The sequence below is a fragment of the Hyla sarda genome, chromosome 11, assembly GCF_029499605.1.
Source record: "Hyla sarda isolate aHylSar1 chromosome 11, aHylSar1.hap1, whole genome shotgun sequence".
Taxonomy (NCBI): domain Eukaryota; kingdom Metazoa; phylum Chordata; class Amphibia; order Anura; family Hylidae; genus Hyla; species Hyla sarda.
In genome coordinates this window covers 40234347-40248507 of record NC_079199.1, presented here as the reverse complement: position 1 = coordinate 40248507, position 14161 = coordinate 40234347, and the positions used below count along the sequence as shown (strand labels likewise).

At 44.8% G+C, this 14161-nt stretch overlaps 1 protein-coding gene across 2 annotated transcripts; it reads right to left on the bottom strand.

Moving 5' to 3' along the window:
• Positions 1-2153: 2153 nt before the first annotated feature.
• Positions 2154-10316, bottom strand: LOC130295482 (protein kinase C theta type-like). 2 transcript variants are annotated; one of them, XM_056546290.1, is made up of 3 exons: positions 9435-10316; positions 3346-4108; positions 2154-3182 (listed from the first exon to the last, which is right to left on the bottom strand). In XM_056546290.1, the coding sequence occupies exons 1-3, from the start codon at positions 10212-10214 to the stop codon at positions 3166-3168; spliced, it is 1560 nt and encodes a 519-aa protein (XP_056402265.1). In that variant the 5' UTR covers positions 10215-10316; the 3' UTR covers positions 2154-3165. The 2 variants fall into 2 exon arrangements, with proteins under 2 accessions (XP_056402265.1, XP_056402264.1); XM_056546289.1 differs by having other exon boundaries at positions 2155-4108; positions 9435-10314.
• Positions 10317-14161: the final 3845 nt, after the last annotated feature.

Here is a 14161-nt window from a genome sequence, read left to right as displayed (position 1 = left end):
TGCATGGTTTCTTTCTTTACATGTGCCTGCTTGGAGCAGACACACTGCGATGTGCGAGTTGCTGCGCATGCGAGGTGTACTGGCACACATCGCGGCCGCTCCCCCTGCTCCATGAGCTAGGCCGAGAGCTGCAGCAATTTGCGAGTATACTGTGCACGCGTGCTGCGACTCGCACATCGCAGTGTGTCTGCTCGTAATGGCATATTGCCGCTCCAAGCAGGCACATGTAAAGCCACCATGCAGGGGTCCTTCAGCGGCGGATCTGCAGCGTAAAATACGCTGTGGGTCCGCTTGTGTGAATGTATCCTTATACAGGATGGAGCAGAAGTTTATAATCACAGGGGTCTAATTGTTGCCCCCTCCTGCCTCTCAAAAATGGGGTGCTGAATCTCCCATAGGAAAAGATTGTATATCTTTGGCAACAGGGCCGGCTCTCCCTATAGGCAAAATATAAAGCCGCCTAGAGCGCCCTCTTAACAGGGGGCGCCGATCTGCCAGCCGCAAGAAAGTTAGACAATCAGCATCCAAACCACTTGCTCAGCCAATAAAATGAGGAGGAGGTTTGTTACAGTGTGTCTCCACAGTAGTAAACTAATTACATGAGGAGGAGGTTTGTTACATTGTGGCACCCCAGCAGTAAGTTGCAGCAGGCCAATGGGCGGAGTCAAGGGCGGCAAAATTAGCTTTTGCCTAGGGTGACAAAAATCCTTGCACCAGCCCTGTTTGGCAGCATGTCCAATCTGTGACTGTAGTGACAGTGTATACTTGCTACCACCGCTCCAATACGAGAGACCATTCTTAAAGGGGTACTCCGGTGGAAAACAGTATTTTTTTTAATAACTGATGCCAGAAAGTTAAACAGATTTGTAAATTACTTCTATTTAAAAATCTTTATCCTTCCAGAACTTATTAGCTGCTTTATACTACAGAGGAAGTTCTTTTCTTTTTGAATTTCCTTTCTGTCTGAGCACAGTGCTCTCTGCTGACACCTCTGTCCACGTCAGGAACTGCTATAGGAATTTTGTTCCTGCTCTGGACAGTTCCTGAAATGGACAGAGGTGTCAGTAGAGAGGACCGTAGACAGTAAAAAAAAAAAAAAAAAAAAAAAAAAAAAAGGAATCCAAAAAGAAATGAACTTTCTCTGTAGTACACAGCAGCTGATAAGTACTGGAAGGATTTAGATTTTTAAATAAAAGTAATTTACAAATCTCACATAGGAGATAGTGCGGCACTGCGTGAGTGTGCTGGATTTGGAATGGCAGGTGGGAGTTGGTGTAGCTGTAATGCCTCAGGTGGTGCTCAGATAATGCAAGCAAAGTTCATAGTATCCGTGAAAAGAAATGAAGATATCGGCACTCACCAGTGTGGCTGCAGGGTCTTCTTTATTGAGACGTACTCACATGCGGGGTACTCCCCTCTCTTCTGTACCCCGCATGTGAGTATGTCTCAATAAAGAAGACCCTGCAGCCACACTGGTGAGTGCCGATATCTTAATTTCTCTTCACGGATACTAATTTACAAATCTGTTTATCTTTCTGGCACCAATTGATTAAAAAATATATTTTCCATCGAGTACTCCTTAAAGATATCATTTTGCCATTACACTTATAGAAAGATTCACTTTTCAGGAGTGTGTGAAAGCTGGGTGACAGCCTCTGAGGTTGGTACGGTAATGGGCGCCATGTTGGTTGTCATCCTGCTTGTCCCGTAGACTATTCCTATGGGATCTGTCCATGTGGACACCTCTACCAGGAATTTCCCTTCTTCACGAATGTTGCTCTGATGCTCTTCTGGTGTGGATGTTCTCATAACAGGAGCGTCCATAAAGCGTCTATAGAGATCTATTACTCCATGAAGCATCCTCCACTGTGTGCTCATTCTAGGCAATCCTCCATGACCTAAATATACCCCAGCTCTGACTTGCACTGATACATTGTAACAAACCCTCACTTGTTATATTACCATAAAAGTTGTTGCTGCGTTTAGAAAACCAATCTTACAAACGATCTATTAGGGGATTAAAGATGGGTAATAGATGGGGGTCCCTCATTCAGGATCCTCCATATATAAGTCAGAATGGAGAGAGGCTACTAGCAGCGTCAATAGGACATTTATTAGATTGACATCCAGTGGAAATAAAGACAAGTACAACCATGTAGAGGGTAAAAAAAAGAGTTTATTTATAGGGATGGGGGACAATAATAAACAAGATACACATATATAATAGTATAATATAATAGTAAGTTAGTGGTCTGTTGTACTGAACCGTGCTCGGCCGTGTTGATCCAGAGGAAGGCGAAAACCCCCTGTAAGGAAAGAGCCAATTGTCCTTATTACCAGGGGGGAAAATTCCTTCCCGACCCCAAATATGGCGGTCAGAATAAATCCCAGGATCAAAGGCTGGAACCAAACCAGAGTGATAGAAAGGGGGGGGGGGTAAATTGATTTAAATTATAAATATTTTTTTGTTATACATGTTTCTAATAGTCTATTGGTAAGTCTAGTAGTCTAATTTTAATGTTTGGGTCAAATACATTTTTAAGATAAAAAAATATATAAATATATATTTATTTATTAATTTTTTAGAATTAGTTGTGTTACTAAGAGGGTAATTTTATGTTATTATGCTAAACCTATTTACGGCTATATTGATCCAGAGGAAGGCGAAAACCCCCTGTGAGGAATGAGCCAATTGTCCTAAAATCAGGGGGAAAAATTCCTTCCCGACCCCAAATATGGCGATCAGAATAAATCCCTGGATCGAGCCGATATGTCCCCTATCTGTGGTCTGTGTCTATGTGTGTGCGCCTATCCCTATCGTGTAGTGTGTGTGGTGAGTGCAGTACTTACCCGGCCTGTGCTTGGATGGGTTCAGGGATAATATCCGCCACTCAGCACCGCAGGATTACAACATGCGGCTATTGTTCCTGAACTTACCAGATGGAATCTAAGCACAGGCCGCTCCTGGGGTTGTAGAGGATCTTCCGGCTGCAGTGATGTCAGATGCCAGCCCCGGAATGGAGGATGCCAGGTAAAGGGCCTGGGGCAGTAACACAATGGCAAAGGTGTGGCATAAAGATGTTCTAGAGCAGCCGAGGTTACAGCAGCAGAGACATGATGCCTGGATCAGGAGGCCGGAGGTTCTGAGCAGTAGGCGCGGTGTCCTCAGAGTCCAGATCCACCTATGGAGAAGTGAAGAACATGTGATGATAGTTATCCCAAGAGAAGGTTCTTACTGGGCCCAGCTTGGTGACGTATAATTGAATCCGGTCCCATGGTGGGTGTCCTCTGTGTCCTCCGGCCACTGCAGATGGTGATTTTGCAGAACTGTCTCAAACGGCTTACATGGTGGCTTGGCTCTCCTCTCTTCCAGTTCCTCCCAGCGAATGGTGGAAAAGAATGGATGCTTCCGGATGTTTCTGCGCACCCCAGGGCGCTTATCGGGATTCTTGCGCAGAAGTTGACTGATGAGATGTTCAATAGCAGCATCCATCCCGGGTGGAAGTTTTGGCTCCTTTCTGGTGATGGCTTTGAAAACCTTCTGCTTGCTGTGGCCGATGAAAAATGGGAAGCGTCCTGTCGCCATCCTGCACAACACAATCCCAAGGCTCCACCAGTCAACGGCTGTGTAATACTCTTGTCCGAGAAGCACTTCAGGGGCCATGTAGCAGAATGTTCCTGTCACTCCATCGATCTTGCTGGAGGCTGTGACTCCATCTTGTGCCAGGCCCAGGTCAATGATCCGGATGTGGCCTTCTGCATCCAACATGATGTTCTCTGGCTTGAGGTCTCTGTGGACGATGTTCTGTCCATGGAGGAACTGGAGGCCGCATACCATCTCTGCTGCGTAGAACCTTATGTTGTTGATGTCCAGGTAGCAGCAAATCCTGATCAAATCCTCCAGACTGCCGCCGGACAGGTACTCCGTGATGAAGTATGCGCGCTCCAGAGACTGATGTGCAGCATAAAGGTGGCATAGAAATGGACAGTCTCGGGCTGCCAGGAGTATCCGCCGCTCTCTCTTGATGGTTCCCTCGTTGTCCTCTCTTCTGTTGATGATCTTTATGGCCATGTGGGTGTCTCGGCCAGGGACTGATGCCAGGACCACCTGTGGAAAACAAATGGAAGACGCTCATTAGAAGACATCATAAGGTTGATATTGATCAGTGTTTGTCAAGCTCGGTCCTCAACACCCCCAACAAGTCATGTTTTCTGGATTTCCTTTAGTCTTTCACAGGTGATACAATTATGGTCAGTGAATCAGGAATCACCACAGTTATATCACCTGTGGAAGACTAAGGAAATCCTAAAAACATGACCTGTTGGGGGTCTTGAGGACAGCGCTTGATAAACATTGATATGGAGGAGGGGGGGGGGGCTGTTTATGGGTGGACTTAGTGATGGGTCAGTTAGATAGCACCCAGGAACCTTAAGCCTAGGAAAACTGCAAGAAAGAGCTATAATAACCTGTAAATCCCCCTTTAGCAACAATCGTCTCTAACAAAGTTTCCTGCAGCTACAAATGCTGTAAGTTTTGTTCACCAATAGGATACCTGGCAGGTTTGGTGGCGGAATCCTGGTGGAATCCAGTCCGCAAGATGACGCCAGCTCTAAAAAGGGCGTTCAGTGCATAGTGGTGATGCCGATGTGATTAAATCAAAAGTAATTTGGCTAATAGTGGAGATACGGTATCAGACCTGCCATTCAGGCGCGCAGAAGCAGTAGATGGAAAAGTTACACGCACGTTCGGACAGCACTTTGAATCATTTATGCACTCTTATGCACAATTGGTTGAGGCTCAATAAGTACAAAAGTGGTAGGTAAACGCAATCTATGAGAATAGAACAGAGGAGAACTTGTGCCAAGTGTAACGAATTGTAATATTAAAAGTGTATTAAAAAGATTAAAAAAAATGAAATGTGAACAAAATTTAGGAAAATGTTGAACAGCTTATCCACCATCTGAAAAGGTAGCGTAAAGGAAAAAAACGAATGGTGTAAAAGCCAAAAACCTGGATCCCTAGTGTGAAAGTGATTCATAGAGGTGGATGAAGAATGGGAGTAGAGTGCGGAAATAGTGCTAGGCGAATGTCACTGAATATCAGCCGGTGCATGGTGGTTATGTAGCAGTTGTCGGAGTTGTATGTTGATTGTAAAGCTGGGCTCCAACCTCCACAACTCCCAGATTAGGTACCAAGAGGAACAATGAAAAATGATTAGAAAAATACTATAAAAATAGTCTACTATGTGGTATTGCAGTTTTCCCGGAATTAATGGCTCCAACATGAGAAATAGTCTTAAAAATGGGCAGAAGTCCCTACAATAATGATGGGTCCAGAAAACAAAATAGCATCCTCATCGAGAAAGAGGACAAGAATGGATCATCAGGAGGCATCAATGGGGGTATTTATTAGATAGTTTAAAAACAGGGGAATTCCAGAGGGTTCACTTACTTTATCTCCTAACTCTATGAATGCATTGAACAATGGATAGACATGTCTTTGAGTTGGTTGGGATCAGTGTAGTTCTCATCTTCTGGTCCAAATAGGTTTCTGTAAGATTGTATTGAAACCATAGAAATCCATATATGGATAACTAAAAGAGAAGCATATATATATTTTTTTTTTACTAAGAGCCAGGGAACAGGCTCTTGAATCAACCAAAGTGCAAACGTGTTACACTAAAAAAAGTGCACAAAGGATGTGGTCTATCACAAGCCCTTCTCCTATAGTTCGCCTCCGGATCAAAAGGTACCTGTGAGGTTCCAGGTTCAATATCCCTTTTTGCCGAAGCTATTAAGCAACCACAAATGCTCCCTGCATCCCCCTTGGCGTTAGCAAAGGTATCTGCCCACAGAGCCGATAACAGTTGGTACCCTGCCCATACAGGAGTACCCGGGGTTTTTGCAGAGAGGTGCAGAACCTAATGGCCACACACACCTCCCCTAGACCGCCAGGAGGAACACTGAGAAGGGCTACCGTATCCTAACAATCTTGTGGACACACAACACGCAAAAAGTGTCACAGTGACAAAAAAGGAAATAAATAAGTGAATGTGTGCAGATATCCTGGCCAAACATACAGCCAGATCTATAGAAATGTCTCTGATGCTAGCCAGAAGGCCGGAAATCAAGAGGTGAGTGCCACGAGGTGAAGAGTTTATGGTGCCAGTGCTTCCACTCAGTGCGCCAATACTCCCAGTGAGTTTCAGCACCTCAGGGTCACCACTCCCCAAGGCACTAAAGTACCTCAGCTCTAGACCCTCTCAGCCTCATGGCAAGACCCTGAGGAAACAGGTCACGTTGGGGCAGCAGTCGAGCTGTTTCCTCAGAACCAGCCCTGGAACGCCCTGGTACACCTGTTCCCTACATGCCTGACCCCTCCATGCAGCACCCATCCCCACCAGCCCAATACCGGAGCTTCGGGTCACCGCCTGAAACTGATAAGAACAGAAACTACACTTGATCTTAGTCAAAAGGCCGAGAAGCGACCTCTACAGCTTCTAGATTAGGTGCCAAGAGGAACAAATAGAAAATGAATAGAAAAATACTATAAAAATAGTCCACTATGTGCAGTTTTCACGGAATTCATGGGTCCAACATGATAAATAGTCTTAAAAATGGGCAGAAGTCCCTACAATAATGATGGGTCCAGAAAACAAAATATTATCCTTATTGAGAAAGAGGACAAGAATGGATCATCGGGATGCATCAATGGGGGTATTTATTAGATAGTATAAATACAGGGAATTCCAGAGGGTTCACTTACTTTATCTCCTAACTCTATGAATGCATTGAACAATGGATAGACATGTCTTTGAGTTGGTTGGGATCAGTGTAGTTCTCATCTTCTCGTCCAAATAGGTTTCTGTAAGATTGTATTGAAACCATAGAAATCCATGTATGGATAACTAAAAGAGAAGCATTGAAGGGGACAAAATTCAAGGACTTTATTCCACAGAAGACTGGGTGCTTTTCACCTTCTGGTCCTGGTCCGGTCACACACCTGTAGAGTCAGGGTTGCCACCTGACCGACATTCAACCAAGGAAAACAAAGGTAAAATATACATAATAAGTACCATCTGACCCCCAAGTAATGCACAAAAGAAAGAAAATGTGCAAAAAAGAAATACAACACAGCATACAGAGATATAGGGCAAGGAAAAAACAGACTATAATGAATAGAAAACCGTAATCCCATAGGGGGAAACTCTTTTGTTTCACTTTATTATTGGATTTATATTTTGAATCCTATATATATTACATGTGAAGAGATATTATTATTTATTACCTGCGGTATTGGAGGAACAATTTACAGCGATATAATATCAGCACAGAGGAACTTTTCTACATTTACCTTATATTATTGAGTATTCCCGTGCCCATTATAAAGACCTTTGTAGAGGAAGAGCGGTGCAGTTCCCATAGCAACCAGTTTGCTTTTATTTTTCAGAGGCCTTTTTCAATTGGTTGCTATGGGCATCTGCACCTACCAGCAGACCCACCTTACCACAACACTGCATGTATGGATAACAAAAAGAGAAGCATTGAAGGGGACAAAATTCAAGGACTTTATTCCACAGAAGACTGGGTGCTTTTCACATTCTGGTCCTGGTCCGGTCACACACCTGTAGAGTCAGGGGGATACCTCACCTGGTCGCACCATGGATGATGCGTCACTAGGGTTGCCACCTGGCCGGTATTTTGGCCACCTTGACGGTATTTTTATATTAAAAATACCGGCAATACAATGACCAGTATTTATCCAACCAATCCTCCAACTCCCGGAATGTTGCACCATAACCTATACCAGTGTTTCCCAACCAGAGCACCCCCAGCTGTTGAAAAACTACAACTTCTTGCATGGGCATGCTTGGAGTTGTAGTTTTGCAACAGCTGGAGGCACCCCATGGTTGGTAAACACTGACCTATACTATATACTACTGTACCGTCCAACATGCTGGGAGTTGTAGTTTTCCTTTGGGCGAGCTGCTGAGTTGCAGGCTGTATCAGGGCATGCTGGGAGTTATAGTTAGTAGCTAACTGCAACTCTTGAATTTAATTTAAAAAAAAGAAGCAATCAAAAAGTCACATTGAAATAAAAATGGTCCTGTTAAAAGCTACAGACTGGGGCACAAAAATGAGCCTCATACAGGCCCTTATAAGGAGAAATAAAAAAGTTATAGGGGTCAGAATAGCACAAAATTCCCCCCACATATTTGTATCATGTGATGTCACGCATATATAATTAATCATGCCAATGATCATGGCCGGTATTTATTAATTTTTTTTTTTTTTTGCAAAAAAGGTGGCAACCCTATGTGTCACATGTGGGCCATATAAAGTAAGTGGTGTGGGGATCCTACAAGTTTTCCTCAGTCCACCCCCAGGAATATCCAGGCCAGTTAGCTCAATTTAACTGGACTACAAAAGGGTTCAACCAAGGAAAACAAAGGTAAAAAAAATATACATAATAAGTACCATCTACCCCCCAAATAATGCATAAAAGAAAGAAAATGTGCAAAAAACAAATACAACACAGCATACAGAGATATAGGGCAAGGAAAAAACCAGACAATAATGAATAGAGAACCGTAATCCCATAGGGGGAAACTCTTTTGTTGCACTTTATTATTGGATATATTTGGAATCCTATATATATTACATGTGAAGATATATTGGGGAAGATTTATCAAAACCTGTGCAGAGGCAAAGTTGCCCAGTTGCCCATAGCAACCAATCAGCTTACGTCTTACATTCTTAACAAGGCCTCTGAAAAATGAAAGAAGCGATCTGATTGGTTGCTATGGGCAACTGGGCAACTTTCCTTTCCACAGGTCTTGATAAATCTCCCCCATTATTATTTATTACCTGCGGTATTGGAGGAACAATTTACAGCCATATAATATCAGCACATAGGAACTTTTATACATTTACTTTATATTATTGAGTATTCCCGTGTCCATTATAAAGACCTGTGTAGAGGAAGAGCGGTACAGTTCCCATAGCAACCAGTTTGCTTCTTTTATTTTTCAGATTGGTTGCTATGGGCAACTGCACCGCTCATCCTCTGCACAGATCTTAATAAATCCCCCCTATATGTACTGTTTACACACTGCTCCAGAAGACCCCTCTGCACCTTCTCTTCTCCCTGCGTCTGGTTTCCTGCACCCACACCATCTTGGGCATCCCAACTTCCATCTGCCAGGACACAGTACATGGAGGTGCCCCAAGGGATCCGTTCACACCTAATACCAAGTGTAGTCCCTTCAGGAAGTTTTATATGGATGTGCATAACCACCAAAGCCATCAGGGGCATAATATTGTGGGACTACAAGTTCCAGCAGACCCACCTTACCACAACACTGCAACCCACAACAATACAAATGCAGCCTAAAATGGCTGATAACAGAAAACAAGATGGAGATAGAACTTACTTTGCCGAAGTTGCCTCTACCCAGGACTTGGTGGAGGTTGTAGTGGCTGATGGTAAGCCTGGGGTAGGGACCCGATGTTCCTTGGCTGCTCCCAGGTGTTGGCTCCTCATCCTCTGATCCTCCATTCTCGTTGTCTCTCCTCCTCTTGACTCCATCCTCGCCTTCCTCTTCCCTCTTCCTCTTGCCTTCGCTCTTCCTCTTCTCCTCCTTGCCATCTTCTTCATGTTCAGTAGACGCCATCTCAGGTGTTGGTTCCTCATCCTCTGATCCTCCATCCTCGTCTCCTCTCCTCCACTTGACTCCATCCTCGCCTTCCTCTTCCCTCTTCCTCTTCTCCTCCTTGCCATCTTCTCCATGTCCAGTGGACGCCATCCCAGGTGTTGGCTCCTCATCCTCTGATCCTCCATCGTCCTCTCTCCTCCTCTTGACTCCATCCTCGCCTTCCTCTTCCCTCTTCCTCTTCTCCTCCTTGCCATCTTCTCCATGTCCAGTGGACGCCATCCCAGGTGCTGGCTCCTCATCCTCCGATCCTCTGTCGTCATCTCCTCTCCTTCTCTTGACTCCATCCTTGCCTTCCTCTTCCCTCTTCCTCTTCTCCTCCTCGCCATCTTCTCCATGTCCAGTGGTCGCCATCCCAGGTGTTGGCTCCTCATCCTCTGATCCTCCATCGTCCTCTCTCCTCCTCTTGACTCCATCCTCGCCTTCCTCTTCCCTCTTCCTCTTGCCTTCGCTTTTCCTCTTCTCCTCCTCGCCATCTTCTCCATGTCCAGTGGACGCCATCTCAGCGGTTCTCCTTCAGTCTGTAGACCTCGGTCCAGTCACGTCGGTCGCCAGCAGAGAGTAAACGGCAGTTGGTCGTGTGCAGGTGATGTCATCGGCCATGGGATGCTCTGGTGGCACCTGCCTGTCACTGGCCCTATAGACCTGCTCTGCCATATACATGTGATGTGGGAATCATGAGGGACATCTAGGGTTGACCTTAGATTGTTTGCTACCCTGTGCAGTTTGATGGACCTTATGATGGACCACAGTGGTCTCCAAAGTATGGACCTCCAGGTGTTGCAAAAATACAACTCACAGGCTTGTTGGGCATTGTAGTTTTGCAATATCTGGAGGTCCACAGTTTTGAAACCAATTGATTTAGGCACCTATTATGATCCTTGGGGTCCAAGCCCCTTTTGCCCTGGTGCAGGTCTCATTCCCCTGGTCATGGTCTAAAGTCAAGAGGAACAATAATAATTCATGGGGGGTTCTTCAGTGTTTGGGGGTATGTGGTGTAACTGCTAGTGGTATATATTGGCACAGTGGTCATATAGGCGGTATATATAGATCTATGTAGAGTTAGAATTAAATATAGTGGATAAAACACACACACTTGTGAGTATGTAAACCTATTCAGCAATATGTTCCTATTACAACTATTCCTGTAAATCAGCTGAACACATAGCACCAGATATGATGCATAGCAGCGGTACGCAACGGGCTGACCGTGGTCCAGGTCCAGACCATGACTGCCAGACATCCGGACCACTAGCCAGCTCTCCCCTCATTCATTTGTATTGGTGTCTTTAACCCTTTAAGGACTCAGCCAATTTTCACTGTAGGACCCGGCCATTTTTTGCACATCTGACCACTGTCACTTTAAGCATTAATAACTCTGGAATGCTTTTACCTTTCATTCTGATTCCGAGATAGTTTTTTCGTGACATATTCTTCTTTACCTTAGTGGTAAAATTTTGTCGATACTTGCATCGTTTCTTGGTGAAAAATTCCAAAATTTGATGAAAAAATTGAAAATTTTGCATTTTTTTTTAACTTTGAAGCTCTCTGCTTATAAGGAAAATTTATATTCCAAATAAATTATATATTGATTCACATATACAACATGTCTACTTTATGGTTGCATCATAACGTTGACATGTTTTTACTTTTGGAAGACACCAGAGGGCTTCAAAGTTCAGCAGCAATTTTCCAATTTTTCACAAAATTTTCTAAATCAAAATTTTTCAGGGACCAGTTCAGGTTTTAAGTGGATTTGAAGGGCCTTCTTATTAGAAATACCCCAAAAATGACCCCATTATAAAAACTGCACCCCCAAAGTATTAAAAATGACATTCAAAAGGTTTGTTAACCCTTTAGGTGTTTCACAGGAATAGCAGCAAATTGAAGGAGAAAATTCTAAATTTTTTGAATTTTTTCAAGGGGTAAAGGGAGAGAAATCTTCCTAAAATGTGTAGCCCAATTTCTCTCGAGTAAGGAAATACCTCATATGTATATGTCAAGTGTTCGGCGGGCGCAGTAGAGGGCTCAGAAGGGAAGGAGCGACAATGGGATTTTGGAGAGTGAGTTTTTCTGAAATGGTTTTTGTGGGGCATGTCGCATTTAGGAAGCCCCTATGGTGCCAGAACAACACAAAAAAAAAACACATGGCATACTATTTTAGAAAATACACCCCTCAAGGAACACATCAAGGGGTACAGTGAGCCTTTAAACCTCACAGGTGTTTGACGACTTTTTGCTAAAGTCAGATGTGTAAATGAAAAAAAACATTCTTTTTTACTAAATTGCTGGTTTTCCCCCACATTTTATATTTTTACAAGGGGTAATAGGAGAAAATGACCCCCAAAATTTGTAACCCCATTTCTTCTGAGTATGGAAATACCCAATGTGTGGACATCAAGTGATCTGCTGGTGCACTACAATGCTCAGAAGAGAAGGAGCGCCATTGAGCTTTTGAAGACAGAATTTGGTTGGAATAGAAGTCGGGGGCCATGTGCGTTTACAAAGCCCTCCCCCCGTGGTGCCAGAACAGTGGACCCCCCACTTGACCCCATTTTGGAAACTACACCACCCACAGAATTTAATAAGGGGTGCAGTGAGTATTTACACCCCACTGGCGTTTGACAGATTTTTGGAACAGTGGGCTGTGCAAACAAAAAAATCACATTTTTCATTTTCACGGACCACTGTTCCAAAAATCTGTCAGACACCTGTGGGGCGTAAATGCTCACTGTACCCCTTATTACATTGCATGAGGGGTGTAGTTTCCAAAATTGGGTCATATGTGGGGGGTTCCATTGTTCTGGCTCTATGGGGGCTTTGTAAACACACGTAGCCTTCAATTCCGGACAAATTTTATCTTCAAAATCCCAATGGTGCTCCTTCTCTTCTGAGCATTGTAGTTTGCCCGCCGAGCACTTTACATCCACATATGGGGTATGCTCTTACTCAGAAAAAATGGTGTTAAAAATTTTGAGGGGCTTTTTTCCTATGTTTCCTTGTGAAAATGAAAAATTTTGGGTAACACCAGCATTTTTGTGAATTTTTTTTTTTTTTCATTTTTCCATCCAAATTCGTCAAACACCTGTGGGGTGTTAAGGCTGGAGGCACACTGGTTGGAAAATACTGAGTTAGGTAACAGAACCTAACTGAAGGTTTTCCAACCAGTGTGCCTCCAGCTGTTGCAAAACTACAACTCCCAGCATGTACTGATCGCCGAAGGGCATGCTGGGAGATCTAGTTATGCAACAGCTGGAGGGATCGCAACTACAACTCCCAGCATGCCGAGACAGCTGTTTCGGCATGCTGGGATTTGCAGTTTTGCAACATCTGGAGGGCTACAGTTAGAGACCACTGCACTGTGATCTCCAAACTGTGGACCTCCAGATGTTGCAAAACTACAAATTCCAGCATGCACAGACAGCAAACAGCTATGTGGGCATGCTGGGAGTTGTAATTTTGCAAGATCTAGAGTGCTACAGTATAGAGATCACTGTGCAGTGGTCTCTAAACTGTAGACCTCCAGCTGTTGCAAAACTGCATCTCCCACCATGCCCAGCAGCTGTCTGGGCATGCTGGGAGTGGTAGTTTTGCAACATCTGGAGGGCTACAGTCTCAGACTGTAGCCCTCTAGATGTTGCTAGGCAACTTACCGGCTTCCATCGGATCCAGGGAGCCGTCCTCTTCTGCTGCACGACATCGCCGCCCGCGCCGATCACCGCCGCCGATCCGGTCCCGCAGCTTCCACCGATGGGTAAGTGGATCTTCGGCGTTCGGTCCCCGTCATTTCCCCGTCCTGCCCCGCCTATTGTGGGTGGGCAGAACGGGGAAAATGAAAGTAAACCCCCCCGCCCCTAATCTGCTATTGGTGGTCGCGTTTAGACCACCAATAGCAGAGATAGGAGGGGTGACAACTCTGCCACCTCACTCCTATGGCTACAGGGGGATCGTGGGTGTCTTAGACAACCGCGATCCCCCTTCTATTCCGGGTCACCATAGACCCGAATGACCCGGAATCGGCGCAAATCGCAAGTGTGAATTCACTTGCGATTTGCGCCGGTCGCCGACATGGGGGTGCCTGCTGATCCATATCAGCAGTCACCCCGGCCCGGTCCCCGCCCGCCACGCGGTGGGGACCGAAATTCCCACGGGCGTACAGGTACGCCCTGGGTCCTTAAGACCCAGGTACAGAAGGCGTATCCGTACGCCCTAGGTCCTGTACGGGTTAAAACACTCTACGGGGCATTTATTAAAAGTGTACTTGGTCTTTGTTCACTGTGGATAAAAAAAAAGTTGCAGGCAAAGTGGCATCTGTGTGCAAAATTTATCAAATGGTGCATGGACGTTGTTGAATGCCCGCTGAACTGCTCAGCTTTAATGTCGCATAGCAGTGGCGGGCTGTGTGACAATTCTTTTAAAAGTCACATGGACCCTAATACAATTGTCGC